We start from the raw sequence: 18,836 nt of genomic DNA, 5'->3' as shown, positions 1-18,836 counted from the left end.
CGTGACCTGACCCCGCCCCTGACCTGGCGTGACCTGACCCGCTCCTGACCCGGCGTGACCTGACCCCACCCCTGACCCGGCGTGACCGGACCCCGCCCCTGACCGGACGTGACCTGACCCCGCCTCCTGACCTGGCGTGACCTGACCCCACCCCTGACCCGGCGTGACCTGACCCGCTCCTGACCCGGCGTGACCTGACCCCACCCCTGACCTGGCGTGGCCTGACCCGCTCCTGACCCGGCGTGACCTGACCCCTACCCCTGACCCGGCGTGACCTGACCCCACCCCTGGCCTGGCGTGACCTGACCCCGCCCCCTGACCGGGTGCGCAGGGCGAGCCCGAGTTCCTGGGCCGGGCCGTAGCCACGCCCACCGTCCACCTGGACCCGAGCAAGGCCCACCCACCGCCGCTGCAGTGGTTCAAGTTCAGCAAGGGCGACAACGACAGCGCAGGTCAGTACCGGCCGACGGCGCGCCGAGCCTGACCTGACCTGACCTGATCTGACCTGACCTCATCTCACCTGCAGGTCCGGTGTTTGAGGCACGGGTGATGCTTCTTAACACGATGGAGGGCGCTGGAACCATCTTCCGATGCGCATTTGTAGTTGCATGGCGCGTTGCATTTTGTCGCGGTATTCGCGCATTGCACGGGAACTTGCGCTTCCTTGTCATTTGCACTAAACTTGAGAATGGCGCGGTACATTTTGTCGTGTTGCACACGATCATGGCAGCAGGCATGGCATTAACCGGCGTATTATCGGTTGTCAACTTCCCGCAGTTGCTATGTTGTGTTGGATGCATTTTTGATTGTGTGTTATTGTCGATGTCAGGGTCGTAATGATCTACGCTTTCATTTTTGGTCGCAGCTAGTTTTTTAACGATGTTTCAAGCGGTACCTTTCACCTGAAGCGGACCAAATAGATTTGGGTGGTTCGGCCGCCCTGTCCTGCCACGGGTGGTGGGGCCACCGCGTGCTGTCCAACGTTAGCACAATGTAAGCCGAGGAAGTAAATTCATCTCCCACTCGCCGCATACGCTGCTGAACGGTTGAAATCGCCAGATGACGAATAAAGTCCAGAATCTCATAAAGATAATCTCATCTCTTGACTTCGCTTCAACTCAAGAATAATCTCATTCCAAACGTAGTTATCTGTGGGGAGCGTTGGTGAGCTGTTCCAAAGCACGCAACAGAAGCCGTCCTCGATGCGGGCTCTGCCGGTGTCGCCCCGTCGGCACGGGGGACGGGCTCGTAGCGAGCAGCTGGAGCAGCTCCGTTGTCTGGGTGCTGCTCCGACGCCGCTGGCTGGGCCGCCTGGCCGCTGCACTGGCTGGGAACGGGCGGCCCGCATGTGACCGGCCATCGTGTGCGCGTAGCCTCTGGCTGGGGACGAGAGCGGGCGTACCTGAAGCCCTCGGAGCGGGGCGAGCTCTCCGACAGGCCCTACCACGGTCAGTGTGACGTCAGGCTGACGTCACGGACAGGCCGGCCGGACGGCGCGGCAGCTTCTGGTCGGTGCCGTTCGTGGCGTCTGACGTCGTTTTGGTTTGTGCTTTTGTTTTGACGTTGCTTTTGTTCTGTCGGCTTCGTTACGTCGAGATGAGTGGATGTGGCGTGTTTTCTTCATAACTTCGCATGGCCGGCTGCGGACCTGCTTCCCTGTTTTCGTGTGAAACTTACCTCGACTAGCCTTCGTTGTTTTCTATCATCGTTGCGGCTTGAGTCGTCGGTGCCTTGGATCGGTTTGGGGCGTTCCGTACCCACAATTTCGGTGGAAAGTAACGCCGAAATGATGCGCTTCAAAGATGACGTGTTATCTGGTCTTGGTGGCGACACATGCGAAACGATGGCGTGCAGCACGTTTGTAACCGTCGCCTCCAGTTCAGTTCTGTCAATCATTCTCCAACAAGACGCCTACTGTTTGAAATAAACGAGCGTAGAGATTCGTGCTCAGCGAAGTGTGTGTGACCCCAAACCGCGCGCTTGCCGTGTGTCATTAATTGAATGCGTGGGCCAAAGAGTCTCCGTAATCTGTCTTGTGATTCCCTAACACGCGGAATTATCGTTGGCTGCTATCTGCCCGTGAATCGTTGCCAACGAGCTTGTCACGAGCGCCTTGTGATATCACTGTTGATCCCCTGTAAGATGTGGTATGCTTTCTTAAGTAATATCCTACGTAATTAATCTTAATGTATATATATATATATATATATATATATATATAAAGTAATACATAACATTTATATCATATTATAGTTTGATTTAACGCGTAGTTATAATGTCCTACGTAGCATCGTCCACGGCGGTGGTTCATTGTCATTCCTTTCGCCGCAATCTCCCCGGCGGTGTGGGTCTCCTCTGTCTCTCAGTCCAGTAAGTTGTCCATGGGTTTCCGCGGATGGAAAGCGCTATGCTCTGATGCGTTATTGTCACGTGCCGTCCGCAGGCTTCTCAACTGCGCACTATCTGTGTTTGATTTCTGGGCTACGGAGTCGCGCGTCTATTATGTTTAGCGGCAGTTTTTTTCTCAAGAGGACCGTATTAATGAATAACGTACAGATACACAAGCAGTACTGATTATATTAGATAATATGATGCATAATTTTGGTAGTAACATGATGATAGTTATGTCAATTCCTAAGTGTATATATGCACACATATACACACCCGCACCTCGGGCGGTTGAGGTCGTATGACAGTGTACCTGCCATAGTGCCCTAGGCTTCCGATTAAGCCCTTATCCGCGACGCAGGCGTGGTGGTTGAAAGCTGCCCCTGCCCCAGGTGGCCACGTAGTCTCCCCCCCCCCCCGCATGTCATTGATTTTAAACCCAGATGGCATGTCGTCGCCTATCGTTGCTGTAGGCGAGTTGGTAAGGCCGCCTCTGTGACGTAGATCACCCCCATACTCCTGTTCTCGTGTCAGGCTGCCGTGTGCCCCTGTGGCCGCCCCAGGTCCAGAAGAGCCCCGCCCCACAGCGGGTGTGTCTCGTCCTCACGTCAGCCGCCCTCGTGACCCGACCTGACCTGCGCGTGACCCGATGACCCGCGCGTGACCCGGCCGCCGGTACCACAGGCGAGCTGCTGGCCTCGTTCGAGCTCTACTGCAAGGTGTCGGAGCTGCCGTTCCTGCCGCCGACGAAGAAGGGTGGCACGCTGTACTACGTGCCTAGCGGCATACGGCCCGTGCTGCAGCGTACCGCCGTGGAGGTGGGAGGAGGGCCGCGCCCGTCCGCCTTTCCGTCCGCCTGGTCGCTTGCCGCTCGCTGGCTTTCTTTCGCTCTGCCCCGTCCCGACCCAAGTCACATAGGGCCGCGCTGGGGAAGGGGAGGGTTAATGGTTTGTGGTTTGTGGTTTGTGGTTTGTGGTTTATGGTTTGTGGGCGGAGGGGAGAGGAAGGCAGGCCTAGATGTTTTGGTCGCGGAGTTTTCGGTTGTAGTGGCGCCGTTATGAGGGAAACAGTGTAAATGATCCTTGGCATCTATGCCTCTTCATGCCTCGGTCTTACTCTATGTCTCTATCTGTTTTGTGCCCTTTGCCTGTTTACATGTACTCTCCTATATTTTAATGCATCCGAATGCGTCATGTGGTCTGCTGTATATAGCGTGATCGCGTGAATTAGGATTGCCCGACACCAGCTGTCCTTTGTCGTTGGGAGATACAGTCTGGGAGGGTATTGCACGTGAATTTCTCGTTCTCAGATGTGCTTTCTGACTGTGAGAAGCCCAGAGCTTGTGCGATAGTAGCGTTGCGTTCGTTTTTCATCATGGAAACCTGCGTTGAGAAGCAAGGGGTGTAAATTATTCCGCATATGAACAGCCCCTCCCCTGCCTCTCATTCTACCGCTCTAGTAACCGGTGGAGAGCGTCCCTGGTGGACACCTTAACATAGTAACAAGCGCTCCCCCCGCCTCTCGACTGCTGCACCAGCCAGTGGAGAACGTCCTGGTGGTAATCACTTCCCCGTACCTTTCTCACGTTTTCCAGGTCATGTGGTGATAGCAGCAGGCTTTTAAGATGTTTTTCCAACTGCGCTGGCTTCTGACTGTTGCCACCAGACCTTGCTTCGGCATGTGCGGCGCAGGACGACTCGCGTCCTCCGGCGACACGGTCGGGGTGGTCCATCGGCCCCTGTGCCGCCGCGGCAAACTGACCCTTCTGCGCTGCCCGACCCGCCGGGGACTTCTCACCAGCCGACGCTGTGCCGCCCGCAGATCCTGTGCTGGGGCGTGCGCAACATGAGGTCGTTCGAGCTGCGCTCCGTGCGCAACCCAGCCATCGAGTTCGAGTGCGCCGGCAAGGTGGTGACGTCAGAGGTCATGGGCGACGTCAAGCAGCATCCCAACTTCGCCGACCCGTTCCTCTTCATGGAGATCGTGAGTGGGGGCTGCCGCCCAAAGGGGGGGGGGGGGAGATCAGATTTTCGCACGCAGTCGGTCGGCCGCGCTTGTGGTGGAGGCTCGCGGGTGCGACGATGGATGGACCGCGAAAACTGAACTGGTGACGGGATGTCCGGGACCGAATGTATGTCATAATTATACCTACGTGCTTTTACGTGGTATCTGTATACGTGGTATTGTAAATGCTTACGTGCTTATTGCGTAGGTATTTATGACGAGGTATTTCGTCGTGCTTGTACGAGTATTTTTTCGGTAGGTACGCTGAGCGATGCTCTGATTTGTGATAACGGAAAGCGCGCCCGACCGAACGAGGTTTGTCTCAAACCTGTGAAGTCGTCTGCTCGTGCCGCTGATGCGGCTGCCGCTGCCGTAGATGCTGCCGAAGGAGCCGCTGTACATGCCGCCGCTGAACATCAAGGTGCGGGACCACCGCAGCTTCGGCTCGCGGCCCGTGGTGGGCACGCACGTGATCCGCTCCCTGCACGAGTACAGCATCGAGCCGCTGATGAACGTCAAGTGAGTGGCCGCCTCCCTCCACCCTATCCCGAGGAACGCCGCGAGCGGCCGGCGCGGAGTGTGGGGGGATGGGAGAAGGCCGTAGGCCGTTGGCGCGCGGCGTGAGGTGTGGGATGAGGGCGATTACCAAGTGTGGGTGCTGGTATGGAATGTGGCGATTACCAAGTGTGGGTGCTGGTATAGAATGTGGCGATTACCAAGTGTGGGTGCTGGTCTGGAATGTAAGTGTCGATGTGGAGTGCCAAGGCCGGCGTGCAGCGTAAGTGCTGTCGTAAGCTGTCAGCTGTTTTGCGGACTGGCGAGTTCTGTTGGGGAGCATGGGGACTGGCGCGGGGCATGGACATCGACTTGAAATGTGAATCCTAGCGTGAGACATAGCCATGGATTTGCCGTATGAGTACCGGGGACGCCCGGGGGGCTCCGTGCGTCGGTTATGCCGCTCCGGACGCGAGCGCCGGGTTAGCCGCAATCGCCGGTACGTGGTGTGCAGTATGTCAATGTTCTGCCACTTGGGTCGCAGGAATTTCGGATTTTTGTGCCATTTTACCCCCGGTTTGGGGTTCCCTGTCTGTCGTCCCTCTCCTGGCTCACAATCGACCAATCAGCACCGATCCGGCCGGCGGCCAACCGAGCATCTAAGTGCCTCGGGCTTGGCGGACGCAGGTCAGATGTCAGGTTTCGGGGTCAAAAGGTAGCAAATTGCGTCCGTAGGCCTCTGGAGAGCCAGGATTCTGGCAGCATTAATGTATATTCGCATCCTGCACACCCTACTGGACGTATTTTGAAAGGCAGGAGCGCTGTGGCGGCCGGCGGCAGATGTGACCCGGTTGCCGGCGGCCGATGTGACCCGGTCGCCGGCGGCCGATGTAACCTGGTCGATGTGACCCGGTCGACGGCGGCCGATGTGACCCGGTCGATGTGACCCGGTCGCCCGCGTCCGATGTGACCTGGTCGCTGGCGGCCGATGTGACCTGGTCGCTGGCGGCCGGTGTGACCCGGTCGATGTGACCCGGTCGCCCGCGTCCGATGTGACCCGGTCGCCCGCGTCCGATGTGACCTGGTCGCTGGCGGCCGATGTGACCTGGTCGCTGGCGGTCGGTGTGACCCGGTCGCCCGCGGCTGATGTGACCCGGTCGCCGGCGGCTGATGTGACCCGGTCGCCGGTGGCCGATGTGACCCGGTCGCCTGCAGCCGATGTGACCTGGTCGATGTGACCCGGCTGCTGTCGGCTGATGTGACCCGGTCGCCGGCGGCCGATGTGACCCGGTCGCCGGTGGCCGCAGGTCGAAGCCAGTCCGCCGCCAGTCGACTGTGCACCGGCAGTCGACGATGACGAGGCAGTCGACCGTCATCGACATAGATCCAGCCATCCCGGAGGGCAGCCCGGCCGGCGGCGGCGGCGACGAGCAGGTACTGTGTCCGTGCAGGATGTGTGGCCCGCTGCCCGCCTGACGACCGCCTCCCGACGCCCGCCTCCCAACGCCCGCCTCCCGGTGACCGCCTCCCAACGCCCGCCTCCCGGTGACCGCCTCATGAAGACCCCCTCCCGAAGACCGCCTTCCGGTGACCGCCTCCCGACGTCCGCCTCCCAAAGACCGCCTCCCGACGCCCGCCTCCCAACGTTCGACTCGGCCTAAAGACGCCCGGTGAATCAACCGCCGCCGTCTGCTGTGACTAATTCCGCTGTTTCCCGTCGTTTCTCTCCCGTCCGTGTTAGTTTGCAGGCGGGAAATGCCTGCTGTTCACCGCCTGTGTTAGTGCTTGTGTGATACCCGCGTGTGTGCGTGTGCGTGCGGTCACTCTCCAGCCGCCCAGGCTAGCGCGCTGGCACTGCGTGCTCGCTGCTTGCTGTCGCTAGCGTGCTGCCAGCCAGCGCTGTGTTCTGGCCCGCGTGAGCTCCGCCTCAGATGTGCGCCGTTTTGCTGTATACGCCCTGCTGACGGACCGTGGTACCGTGGCATACTGGGTAGGTATGAACCTGAATGTGCCGGTTGAGACCGCGTCACAGTAGGCGTGGCATGCAGGTGGTCTGGGCGGAAGCTCGCTCTCACACAGTCGCGTCAGTGTTCGTACTGTTCTTGAGCGCGCGTCCGGCACCGGGGCGGCTTCGATCGCCGCTCGGCGTGCTGAAGCCGCAGGTCACACTTCTGTGCGTCTTCTCCTGCCCGTAACTGCCCAGTAACGCCCGGCCTGCACTCTCCCTGCTGGAGAGTGCTCATTGCTGCGAGCCTGTTTCCTGACTGGAGGGAGCGTTCGTTGCTGCGATCCTTGTCTCTCCAGACTGGTCAGTGTGTCGAGTGTTGTGATCCTTGTCGGCCGCTCTCCTCCGTCTCCTTTTGAAAGAGCCCGTGCAGATATCGTGGCCCGCCGCGAGGTAAGTGTGGCGAGGGCGCTCTCAGTGCAGATCAGGACGAGTCTGGCGGGTCTGGAACTGGCCACAGCTGCTGCCGATGGTGGGGCCGCTTCGGCCGGCGGTTCAGCGTCATCTAAGTTGTGATGCCGAGCCTGCATGGTTCGTAACGGGTGGCCACAGAGTCCCACCCCGTAACGGGCCGACTGTGGCCCGGCTGTGGCTGACTGTGGCGGGCCGACTGTGGCTGTGGCCGACTGTGACCATTATCGACCCTTTTCCTCTCCGCCGCCCCACACACCTCGACGCAGCACTCGTGGCTTGGCTATGGGCAGGATCATACCGATATTTTCCGGTGTTCATAGTTGTGTCCCTACGCTCACGGTTCTTTTCCCGCTACATGCCTGGATAGGCGGCCGAACATGGCCCCGTTCGCGTCGCGATAGCCCGTGTTCCGCCGCGCACCCTGACGGTCGATTGTACCCCAGCTGGTTGCCGTGGACGCGGCGCCGGCGCTGGCGGCGCCGGCTAGCGCCGGCCGGCGAGGCCGCTTCGGCCGCTCCAACAACTTCGAGTACCAGCAGCTGTCGGACCTGGAGTCGCAGATCGCGGTGGCCGGCGCGCCGGCGGCGCCGCCGCGCCGGTCACCGATGGCGCGCGCGATGACGCTTGGCGCCGCCGAGGAGGCGCCCATGACGGCCGTCTCGATCCATGGCAACTTTAGCGGCAGGGAGGGCTTCGAGCACGCGCAGGTGCTGAAGAAGGCCGCCGTGCGCGAGCCCAGCCTGGCCGTGCAGGAGCGCACCGAGTTCGTGCACGCGCTGGAGCAGCACGACCCGGAGGTAATGCCCCGGAGCCGCTGGTTCCGCTACTCTCCGGCAGGTGTCTCCCCGGACTCCTGTTCCAGACTCCTGTTTCGGACTCCTGCCTGTCGCTCTCCTTGTTGAGGTGGTTCTGACGATGCTTTGGTTCTGGTGGCATTGCGGAGACCTGCATGACTCCAAACGAGGGTGAGGGTGGCTCGGTGACGCGGACTGCATCCATTACCGACATCTGTCGGTGAGCGTCGAAACTGAGGCTTCGGCCGTGGCCGACAGGCACGGAGCTTTCGCCACGCTTTGTGAATAGCGGCGTCGCAGTAGAGAGACAGGTGGTGGCGATCGTAGCTACCAAGCCAAGGCATGGTGGCGTGAATGCTCCCTCCACAAGACACGCGCGTGTCTTGGCTAACACGAGGGCTGGGGCTGGCTTGGTTTTGGTTCCAATTCGATGTTTTTTTTTCGTATTTCTTTTTTTTCGCTCATTCGTATTTCGGCGGCAGTCGGCGGATGGGAGCCTGGTTCGGACGTCGGCGCCCTCAGCTGGGATGCGCATCGCGCCAGGCGGGCTTGGAAACGTCCTCCAGAAGCTCCAATGAAGGCCGCACCTTTTTCGAGCGATATTCTGGCAGAGGGTTTGTCCATGACGAATTGCGTGCGTCGTGAACTGACTTGAATTGAATTTTCGCCGAGAGCCATGTGCCCGAGGCGTGCGTTGACCGAGATATGTTTGTGATGCCCCTGTGCCTGTGCTGTCTGGTGCCGTGCCCGTTGTGTTGCGCGAGCAGACTGTCTCTGACGTTGCGCTGGACTTGGCGCTGTGGTGGACGCGGCGCCAGACTCTAGTAACGTGTTATTTCGTTGAAAAATGTCCTGTTGTTGCTGGATGTGTTTGAGTTGCATGCCTCCATGCGTGTGCGGCATGTTGGAGGCATGGAGGCATGCCTCATGGAGGCATGCTGCCTCCATGCAAGTGGCTACTGAAGTGGTATGTGACCAGGAGTTCTTCTGCCTGTTCTGCGGTTGTGAAGTGTCTTAACGCTGTGCGGCGAGTGTTCGACTTCGTCCGCAACATCACTGTGGCTCTAGACCAGACGGCAGACTGCGCCGCCGAACTCAACCCCCACCGGGTCTTGAACCCGCGCCCTGTCACTCACGAGCCGAGTTGGCGTAGGGCTGGCGCACGTACCGTCTGCTGTCGCACGCCTTCCGTGGCGGCATGGACGGGCCGGGCGTCTTCAGCAGCACGGAGGCGCTGGTCGACGACGACCCGGTCGACCCGGATGAGGTGACGGTCGAGCGCGAGCGCCGCGCCGGGCTCGACCCGTGTTATGTGCAGCTACTGGCGGGGACACGGAATGTAGACAACACATGCTCATATGTCAGCTCGGTCAGCTGTGTTATGTACGGCTACTGCCGCGGGACACTCGTAACCGGCGCATAGTTCTGGGAGTGCATCTGTCTCTGTTTTATGTGTGGCTACTACCGCTGGCCGTTTCTGGCGTCTGCTGCGCGTGATGTCTGGATGTCGCGAGGGACACACACTGTGGTGAAGCAACAGTTGTCTATGGGGCCGCGCCTTTTTGTCGTGCTGCTCACGCGGCTGGCAAGTCGCTTGCCTTTGTTCGTATGCCAGCTCTCGAACGTCGACACGCTTTGGGACACTACATACCGCCGCATCGGGCAACGGTGTACCGTTGTCTGATCGCTGTACCACATGATTCGCACGTCTTCCCTGTGGTGGAGCCCAGCAGACAGCCGAGAGACAGATCAGCCTCTTTAGAGACATGTGTCTGTGGTTGGAACTCTTTCTGTGCTGGAACTCAGTGGGGAAAAAGGCCGCGTGGTCCGTGTACTCCGCTGTTATGTTAAGGTTAAGGTAATTGATTGCCAAAGCATGTAGGTGATCATATAAGTAAACTTATGCTTTTTTGAAACCTAATGTATGCTTAGATATACACATATGTCCCATTGTTTATGGTTATGCTTTTTAGCTACAAAATATAGATTTCGGGCTGGTCTTTTAAACTTCTGGTCTCTGCACTTGGCATTCAGTCACCTTTTGTCTGTCGCAAGACGTAAGCAGCATATATTACCTTTAGTCGCGAGAGTTTGCGGTCTCTCGCGCCGAATGCAGTAAACAACCGAACCGAAAAACACGACCGGTGGTGAGCCTCGAACCCGCCACCTTCGGGACACAACTCACGCATCGCTGCTCGGCTATCGTCCGTCGCTCGCCGTGCTCTGTTTGTACCGCTTACGCTGCGACACGCGCCCGTCACGTGACATGCATCAGTCATGCGCTTACGTCTGACGGCGGTCGGCCGCTGTTGTCAACGTTGGCTCGTCTGTACGTGCTTCGTTCTTCCACGCGTCCGATTACAGGGTGTGTATGTCTCCGCTTCGCAACGTGGAAACGTCTTCTGTCGTCACAAGCGCGGACAGCGGTTTAGATTTGGAGCGCTGTGATTGCTACCGGGACTTAACATGCCGCTTACAGAATGCTTTTCGATGCTGTGTTCGTGTAAGCCAGGGATGCGCTGCACTGGATAGGGGACATGGTCGCGGCAGGGGGCATGTGCCTGCTTTGTCAAGGATACCTGTAATGCAGCTGGGATACCGGACAATTGCTCCGTTGGCGATGCTGAGACTGCGGTGTGGCCGCCTTGTGTTCCGCCAGTGCAGGGCTCCCTGGTCCGTCGGGGACCGTAAGCTCCCCGAGCACGAGCTGTTGATTCCGGGGGCGCGTCTCCTGTCCCGCCTCGTCACCGGCGGGGACTAGCCTTACCGCCGAGAGCCGCTGCACAGTCGGGCCGCGTGCAACGAAGGTGATGGTGGAAACGGGTCGTGCCCAGCTGGCGCTTGCACGCCGCGGTGCAAGCGCCAGCTGGGCACGATCCGGTGCGCCTTGCGATCGTCCAGTCCCGTGTCTGGCTGTTCGGAGCGTGCTGAGCGCGTAGACGCTGGAGTGTCGCCGTTGAGGTGTCGTTCTGCGAAGATGTGGCGCGCGTTCTGAACGCGGCGGCGCTGTGGTGAGAGCGCTGGCTGTGCTGTTGCCGGGAGAACGTCGGGTGTCGGCGACCCGGTGGCCCGCGCTGGGACACTGCCGACCGCTGGCGTGCGAGACAGGCGAAGCTTGGTTGATGTGCTGATCGTCGTCGCCGGGGTATCAGACCGAACTATGACGTCACCTGCGGACGGTGACGTCACACGACTCACCTGCAGGCGGTGACGTCACGGCTCCGATCGGAAACAATGGCCACTGCTGCTTACTGTGTCAGCTGTGACAGTTGTAGGGAGTTTTTGAACGCTGCCGCTGGGATACAGCACTGGCGCAGGCTTACACGTGGACCTTGTGACTGGTCTGCATGGATCGGTGTGGACAGCGCCCTCACTTGGGCTGCCACAGGCGCCGTTTCCGGTTGCCGTCTCGTTGCGCACACGGCTGGACTTTCAGCGGTGCCGCGCGCCGCAAAGGGAGCTTCGGTGTGTTTTCTTCCGCTCTTCGGCTGCATGACGGGAGATGTGCGATGTCCAGGATGTGTATGGCCAGGCTTGAGAACACGCGTGCTGGGAATGTTGAGATGCAGGATGTCATAACGTCTGTTACCGTCGTACATGCTCAGACCAGTAGCTCTCAGACCAGCAGTTCTCAGATCAGCAGAGCTCAGACGTGCAGGCCTCAGACGTGCCGCGCAGGGCAGCAGGGACGGTCCCACCCTTGCGGGGCAGGGACCGTCCCTTCCCCAGGGCAGGGCCGTCCCTCGGGCCGCAGCGGCTCGTGCGCAGATACAGCCTAGCTGCACGGGCAACACATACCGGGCTCCATTGCGCTGGGTTACAGCAGGAGTTGTGCCTACATTGACACGGAGCATCGTGCGTGCGTTTTACGCACCGTAGCGCCGCTTTCTAACCACTAACATCAGCTGTATGCGGCCGAGCTTGAACATCCTGCACGAGGCCGCTGTGCCAGCTGCCCCGCGCTGCACGCGCCATGACTGCCCCCTCTCCCTCTGCTCGCCCCCCCCCCCCCCCCGCTCGGCCCCCGCCGCCGGCGCCCGTATCAGGTCGCGGTGGTCACATCGGTGCTGTTCAGAAACTGACGAACGTTGTCAGCAGGTTAGCTTTCGCGGGTCGCTGAGCGGGTCTGCCTGGAGCCTTTATGAGCGACACCAATGTTGCCGCCGGTCTGCTCTAGGGTGACAAATTTGACGCTGTCATTTATTCTATTTATTTGTGATTAAAATCCTACGATTCACTGTGGTCTACCATAACAAAGCACCACGTTTCCCGGCGCGTGAATAAGTCGCGATCAAAAAGGAAAAAACCCAGTATGTCAAATGTCTGAAAATTAGCCTCTCGCCGTGGCCAGTCAGCTTGTCAGTCACCGCGGGTCAGTTTCTGAACAGCGGCGCTGTTTCCGCCGCCGGCCGCGCGGAGGCGCTGGGGTCGAGCCGGCAGTTGCCGCTTGCACTAACCGCACGCCCGCCGCCGCTGCTGACGTAGTCCGATGGGCGACTGCCGCGGCCGGAGCACGCCTCTGACCCGGGGTCAGAGGGCAGGTCAGAGGTCACCTCCGAGACGCGGCGACGCCCCGGCGACGAGTGGCGAGAGAAGGTGGGTGCGGCAGGGGGCGCGTCCAGGCGACGGCGGCAGGGGACGCCCGGCCTATGTGCGGCCGGGCTCCAGTGGCGAGCCGAAGACGCCGCCTGGCCGCGCCCCTGCCGAACAGTGTTCTAACGCCTTGATGTTTCTCAGTTACAAACATCACTTCCGACACTAGGAAATCGCTGAAGTGTGCTGGAAAGCAGCAGACGCATTGTAACAAAACTTAGCAAAAGTGCCTTTTTGCACGTGGCCACAGGACTGTGAGATATTCACTTTTCTTTATTTTGAACTCCGACTTCCTCCAATTAATTTTTTAAATTTAGGTCTCGTTTTCTTATTCACACCGTGAATAACGCCCAAACCATAGAAGGTTCACAATATTTTCGAAGTTCCTAAGCTGTTTGCGTGCGTGTGTCACGCGGCCTCTAACCGGCGGGCGGGTGTCAAGGCGGAGGACCGCGACAAGAACCTGGACTGGTGGAGCAAGTACTACGCGTCGGCCGGCGAGCTCAGGAAGTGCGGCGACTACCTCAAGCGAGGGTGAGCCGACCCACCGGTAGCTTCTCTCCAGCCCGACACCCCAGTCGGTGGGCCGGGGGGAGGCTACGCTCTTGGTCCGCGCGGAGGCTACGCTCCGGTGGTGTGCGGCGCGTGGCGACGGAAAGCCCCGTCAACTCTCCCGTGAGGATGGCTGACGTGACGCTGTGGAAGTGACGATGGCGGTTCGATCTGGGACCTTCAGCCTGTGATCCCGCATGCACGCGGACATTTAGGTGAAATGTGGAGTTCTTCAGCGCAGAGGAGCTGCCCAGCACCGTCGGTTTGTGCGACTGCTCCTGCAAAATCATGCCACAGCGAGGTGTACGCGGTGCAGTCTCCGTATTCCGATGCCGTCTTCTCTACGAGTTGAGAAGTTGAACATCTGCCCGCTGGAGCCCGCTAGGTGTTCACCGTCTTCTGCGGCAGGTACGAGAAGCTGGAGATCTACCCGGTGGAGCTGGAGCGAGTGGCGTGCTTCGACCACTTCAAGGACATCCTGAACACGCTGGACATCCACCGTGGCAAGTCGTGTGAAGACGAGGAGTCGGCCACCGTCGGCGAGTTCAAGGGCACCATGCGGGTCAGTGGGGTCGCGCGGAAGCGCCAGTGGGGTCGCGCGGAAGCGCCAGTGGGGTCATGCGGGAGGGTCAGTGGGGTCACGCGGAAGCGTCAGTGGGGTCACGCGGGAGGGTCAGTGGGGCTACGCGGGGGGGGGGGGGGTCGACGGGGGCAACTGTACTGCTGATGCATTGTGTGTTTGCGTTGTGATATGACTATCATGATTGTGTTGTGGCCCCTGACCTCTTCCCACTTGTGCAGTTGTGACCCCTTGACCTGTTGGCAGGTCTGCACTGACCTCTGACCCCTGACCTGTACACTGTTATCTGATCTATACGCTGACCTTGTACCTGTGCACTGACATTTGCCCTTTCCGCAGGTGTGCCTTGAGCCCTGACCTGTGCGCTTATCTCAGACCTCTGCAAGTGTGTACTGACCTGACCTATACACAGATGTATGCTGACCTCTGACCTATACACTGACCTCTGACATGTGCACCGACCCCTGCCCTATCCGCAGGTCTACGCTTCGCTCTGAACTTACCTCTGACCATTCCCGCAGAAGAACACTGCCCTTTGACGTGACCTCTGACCTGACCTTTGACTCGGCAGGTGTACACGCTGCCGGACGATCCGAGCCTGCCGCTGCCTCCCCGACAGATTCGTGGCATCCCGCCGTCAGCATCTGAGGAGGTCATCGTCCGCGTATACTTCATCAGGTGCCGTAGAGCCTCAGGCCCGCAGCAGAAAGGTTGTGGGTTCGAACCTCGCCACCCGCTGTGTTTGTGTTGGCGCGTTCGATGGGATGCATGTAAGCTTCTCGGGTGAATATATTTTCTCGTGTTTCCCTCTGCCCCTTTTTGTAGTTTCCTTTCTTTGGCTGGTTTTTGGCGGTTGACCCTCGCGCTGACCCGTGTTGGCGTCAGCTTCGTGTCATGTGCTTGTTGAGGCGTCGCGGTTTGCCGCGCGCTGATCGCATTGCGCGGCGCGCGTGCGTGCGTCCGCGTGTCTCATCTCATCCGACGGTGGCGCCCCTGGCGGCAGATGCTGGGACCTGTCGCCGCAGGATTCCAACGGAATGTCGGACCCGTACCTGCGCGTGCAGCTGGGAAAGCAGAAGCAGGACACCAGGGACCAGTACCGGCCCAACACGCTCAACCCCATCTTCGGCAGGTGCGAGAGTCACCGGGTCTCATAAACGCGATGCGATTTTATTTCGGGCCGGCGTCATGGTCACCGCGCAGCTCGTCGCCCTCGTCCGCCGATCGGATTGGTGCTTACTGATTTGCGTGCTACGAACGCTGTTACCTGTCGGTGTCGGCCCAGCTTGCCCACTGTTGTCATCGGAGCTCGCGGACGAGGCCCCCGGGGGTGAATACGCGAGATCTGTGGGCGGACGTCGCCCCGTGTTGTCTGACACTGCCCGGTATTGTCTGACACCGTCCTGTGTTGACTGACACTATTGGCCTTGGTTGACTGTTGACTGGGTTGACACTGACCGTGTGGGTTGACACCATTGGCATTCGTTTGATGTAGGCTGTGTCATTGGACTGCGTCCTGTACTGGCTGACACTGTTGACACTTTTTGGCTGTGGGCTGTGTTGCCTGACATCATCCTGTGCCAGTTGACACCATTGACTTTGGTTGGCTACGGGCTGCCTTGTGCGACACCGTTGACCGTGGTTGGCCGCTCCTGTGTTGTCTGACGTCATTCCTTGCCGGCTGGCACCGTTGGCTGACACCGTTGGCTGACACCGTTGGCTGACACCGTTGGCTAACACCCTCGCCGCCCCGTCGGGACCTGACCCGCGCCTGCCGCCCGCCCCTTCAGCTTCATGGAGTTCACCTGCATGCTGCCCAAGGAGAAGGACCTCACCGTGTCCGTCATGGACTACGACCTGGTCTCGAAGGACGACCTGATCGGCGAGACCAAGGTCGACCTGGAGAACCGCTACATGACCAAGTACCGCGCCACGTGCGGCATACCGCGCGAGTACCACCTGTGAGTACGGAGGTACCCGGTGTACAGACAAAGGTCCGGCTCGCGCGACCTGGGCTGATGGCTGGAGGACTTCATTTCGGCCGTTGTGATTCCCCGTTTGGGTGTTCTTGGCAAGTGCGCTGTCTTCTCTGTGTGATGTCTTCTTGTGAATTCTGCTGAGGTCGCATCCATGTCGATGTTGTTATTTAGTGTGTGCGCATTCTCGGATCAACATGATGTCGTCAGTGATATAACTCGAGCAGAGAACTTGTTCCCAGTTAAAATACAGAGGCATTGTTTCACTGGCACTTGAAACAACGCAGTTGTTACTAATCCTGTGAGATAATCTAGCTATCAAATATGATCTGTGGGCTGCACCTGGGAGTAAGTACCCGTGCCCGTATTTTCCACCCATGTGCCCGTCTTCCCCTGTCAAGGCAAGCCCCGTAGCGGTGATGACCTCGACCCCACGTGACCTGACCTGACCCCGCAGGTCGGGCCCGAACCAGTGGCGCGACGCCCAGACGCCGCGCGAGATTCTGGAAAACGTCTGCGAGACCAACAACCGCTCGCAGCCGCTGTGGCTCTCCAAGACGGAGGTGGTCATCGGCAACAAACACTACCGGCTCAGCGAGCTGGAAGGTCAGTAAAAGGTCAATAAGGTCAGCTGGAAGGTCAGTCGAGGAACAATATTTTCATGGTTTTGGGGTGTGGAAACTAGCTGTCGGGGCGGGATCGTTGGGGTTGTTGGGCTTGTTGGGGTTGATCGTTGGGCTTGTTGGGGTTGTCGCTATCGTGAGGCGCGTGGAGATTTGGTTGGTCAGTGAGAACGGACCAAGGTCAGGATTTGCGCATCCAGAGACCGAAACGTTAAGTGTGGGTCGTCACACGGGGTTTGGCCGTTGCCCGGAGCTGGCCTTCTCCTACGGCCGGCGCTCCAAGCCTTCCTGACCTTGTCCTCGGCCCGTATCAGGCCGCCTGCGCGCCCACTGCTACATCTATTAATGTTCACATCAGTTTTAGTTACGAGTATTATGGTTATTACTGATTATTTTCGTTCACTATCACATCATTATCACTATCATTTCACTTTTGTTTCTCTATCAATATCATTTCATTTTCATTCATTCATACCTGCATTTATTGTGACGTTCTTGATGTGTGCTGACCTTTTAATGTTCTTGACCTTCTAATGTTCTTCTGACCTTCTAATGTTCTTGATGTGTGCCGTGTTTTTCCAATGTTCTTGACGTGTGCGGCGGCGCGGCAGACCGGTCGGCGGAGCGGCCGCCGACGCTGGGCCCGGACGACGAGAGGCTGGCGCTGCTGGTGCTGCACACGTTCGAGCTGGTGCCCGAGCACGTGGAGACGCGCCGCCTGTTCAACCCGGCCATGCCCGACCTCGAGCAGGGGAAGGTGGGCAGACGCGGGTGGGGGCCGGGGAGGGGAGAGGGGCTTAGCCGGTGGGAGGGGAGGTGCGAGCCAGGACGAGGGGGGCTAGGGAGGTACTGGCCGGGACAGGGGAGATTCGAAACTGGGACTGGAGAGATACGGATTTTGACTGAAACTCGCCGGAGATTTCGGTCGACGCCCCCTATTGGCTGCGATAGAACATGCAGTATTCAGCGACTGGTGCTCTATTTCGTCAGGTGCCGGCGCTGTGGAGAGAGCGTTGAAGTCGTAACATGATACGATCACGACAAAGGTGCAAATGAAGCCGTTGCATACTGTCCAAGCCGTGTAAGTGCTGTTGGCCGTATTACACCCGTTGCCTTTGGTCGTCACTGGACCCTGCGGTGGAGTCGGTACCCCGCTTGGCCATGCCGCCCGATGGCTTATCTCAGCGCGGCAGCGGCCGCACCGGCGTCCGCTTGACGAGTCGGTGCTGACTCGCGCCGTGTTCCAGCTGGAGATGCTGGTGGACATCTTCCCGAAGTTGGCGGGTCCGCCAGGTCCTCCGTTCGACATCACGCCCCGCGAACCCAGCAAGTAAGCGCTGCTCGAGCCCCGCGGCGCCGGGGAGGACCGGCGCTGCGCTGGTGCTGCTTCTGCGCGGGTCCACGTCTGGCACATCTGTGTTAAACTGGCTGGAGGCGCGTTTGAGGACGTGGCCTTGAATCTTGTCTGGCTTTGTGGCTAGCCTGGCTCGGCTGTCCGCGCAGATATAGTGATGACACGTTCTGACACATAGTGATGGCATATGCGTGGTTGTCTACCTTTTATTGATGATCACGTTCACTACCAATGTCCTGCTGTTTGTCCGTGAGACTAGTGTTCCCTTTGTTACCCGTGAAAGATTCCCGCTGCCGTCGCGTCCGCCTGCCAGTAATCACCTCGACATAACTCGCCGTCCCATCTCAGTCCTGCCGCCACGCATTTTCATCAGCTGGCGGGAGCGCCGGGCGGTAGATGGTCGTTTTGGAGTCGGCCATACATCACGTTTTAATGAGACTCATTGTGCGCCGCTCTGTCGGCGCTCGTAAGCCTCTCCCTGAAAGGAGAGCTGTCCCGCTTCCCGCAGTGGCTCTGAAGCCTGCGTCACTGGACAGGCTCCGCTCTGTGCGGTCTTGCGAGCTAAGTTCTGCTTGGTTTGCGTGGATGGCTTCTGGCTCTGAGGACGTGTTAGTCGTGAATTTGAGAACGCGCAGAGAATGTGGGAATGCCAAGGACGTGCTAAACATTAACGCAAGAACGTGCTAAGGACGTGAGGACGTTCTGAGAACGTGGGCACGTGCGAAGGACGTGAGAATGTGCGGCTAATGTGTTGAGAACATACTAAGCGCGTGAAGGTTATCAAAGCGTGCTGAGCAGAAAAAGCCCTCGTGCACTGCGATGCGCCCTTATTGTGGCGCTGACAGTGCATTGCGCGCAGTACCTGATCTCGTGGTCGGATCGCGAGAACGCAGCTGTACCAAACCAGTGTCGTGGTTTGCGGGGCCGTTTACTGCACGGCCGGCCATCTCTGTGCGGCGGACCGGCCGCTGTGTCGATGCGTGCCCGCGCCCTGCCGGGTCACTGACCCCCACGTCTTGCCGGGTCACTGACACTGCGTCCAGCCGGTCACTTACACC

The 18,836-nt window shown here is 59.3% G+C and overlaps 1 protein-coding gene across 1 annotated transcript in view; it reads left to right on the top strand.

The window, feature by feature from the left end:
• LOC119104740 (dysferlin) overlaps positions 1–17,765 on the top strand; it is a 77,907-nt gene extending 60,142 nt beyond the window's left edge. Inside the window, exons 29-42 of the mRNA XM_037228459.1 lie at positions 332–452; positions 3,073–3,206; positions 4,210–4,371; positions 4,769–4,911; positions 6,195–6,321; positions 7,750–8,103; positions 13,136–13,227; positions 13,654–13,807; positions 14,397–14,503; positions 14,829–14,957; positions 15,616–15,786; positions 16,259–16,407; positions 17,036–17,181; positions 17,672–17,765. Coding sequence (XP_037084354.1) covers positions 332–452; positions 3,073–3,206; positions 4,210–4,371; positions 4,769–4,911; positions 6,195–6,321; positions 7,750–8,103; positions 13,136–13,227; positions 13,654–13,807; positions 14,397–14,503; positions 14,829–14,957; positions 15,616–15,786; positions 16,259–16,407; positions 17,036–17,181; positions 17,672–17,758 — 2,076 coding nt within the window. The 3' untranslated portion in view covers positions 17,759–17,765. The remainder of the gene's footprint in view (positions 1–331; positions 453–3,072; positions 3,207–4,209; positions 4,372–4,768; positions 4,912–6,194; positions 6,322–7,749; positions 8,104–13,135; positions 13,228–13,653; positions 13,808–14,396; positions 14,504–14,828; positions 14,958–15,615; positions 15,787–16,258; positions 16,408–17,035; positions 17,182–17,671) is intronic.
• Positions 17,766–18,836: the final 1,071 nt, after the last annotated feature.

This window comes from Pollicipes pollicipes, unplaced genomic scaffold (assembly GCF_011947565.3).
Source record: "Pollicipes pollicipes isolate AB1234 unplaced genomic scaffold, Ppol_2.1 Scaffold_6052;HRSCAF=7182_pilon_pilon_pilon, whole genome shotgun sequence".
Taxonomy (NCBI): Eukaryota; Metazoa; Arthropoda; class Thecostraca; order Pollicipedomorpha; family Pollicipedidae; genus Pollicipes; species Pollicipes pollicipes.
Note: the sequence above shows the minus strand (reverse complement) of the source record. Positions and strands in the feature narration are given on the sequence as shown.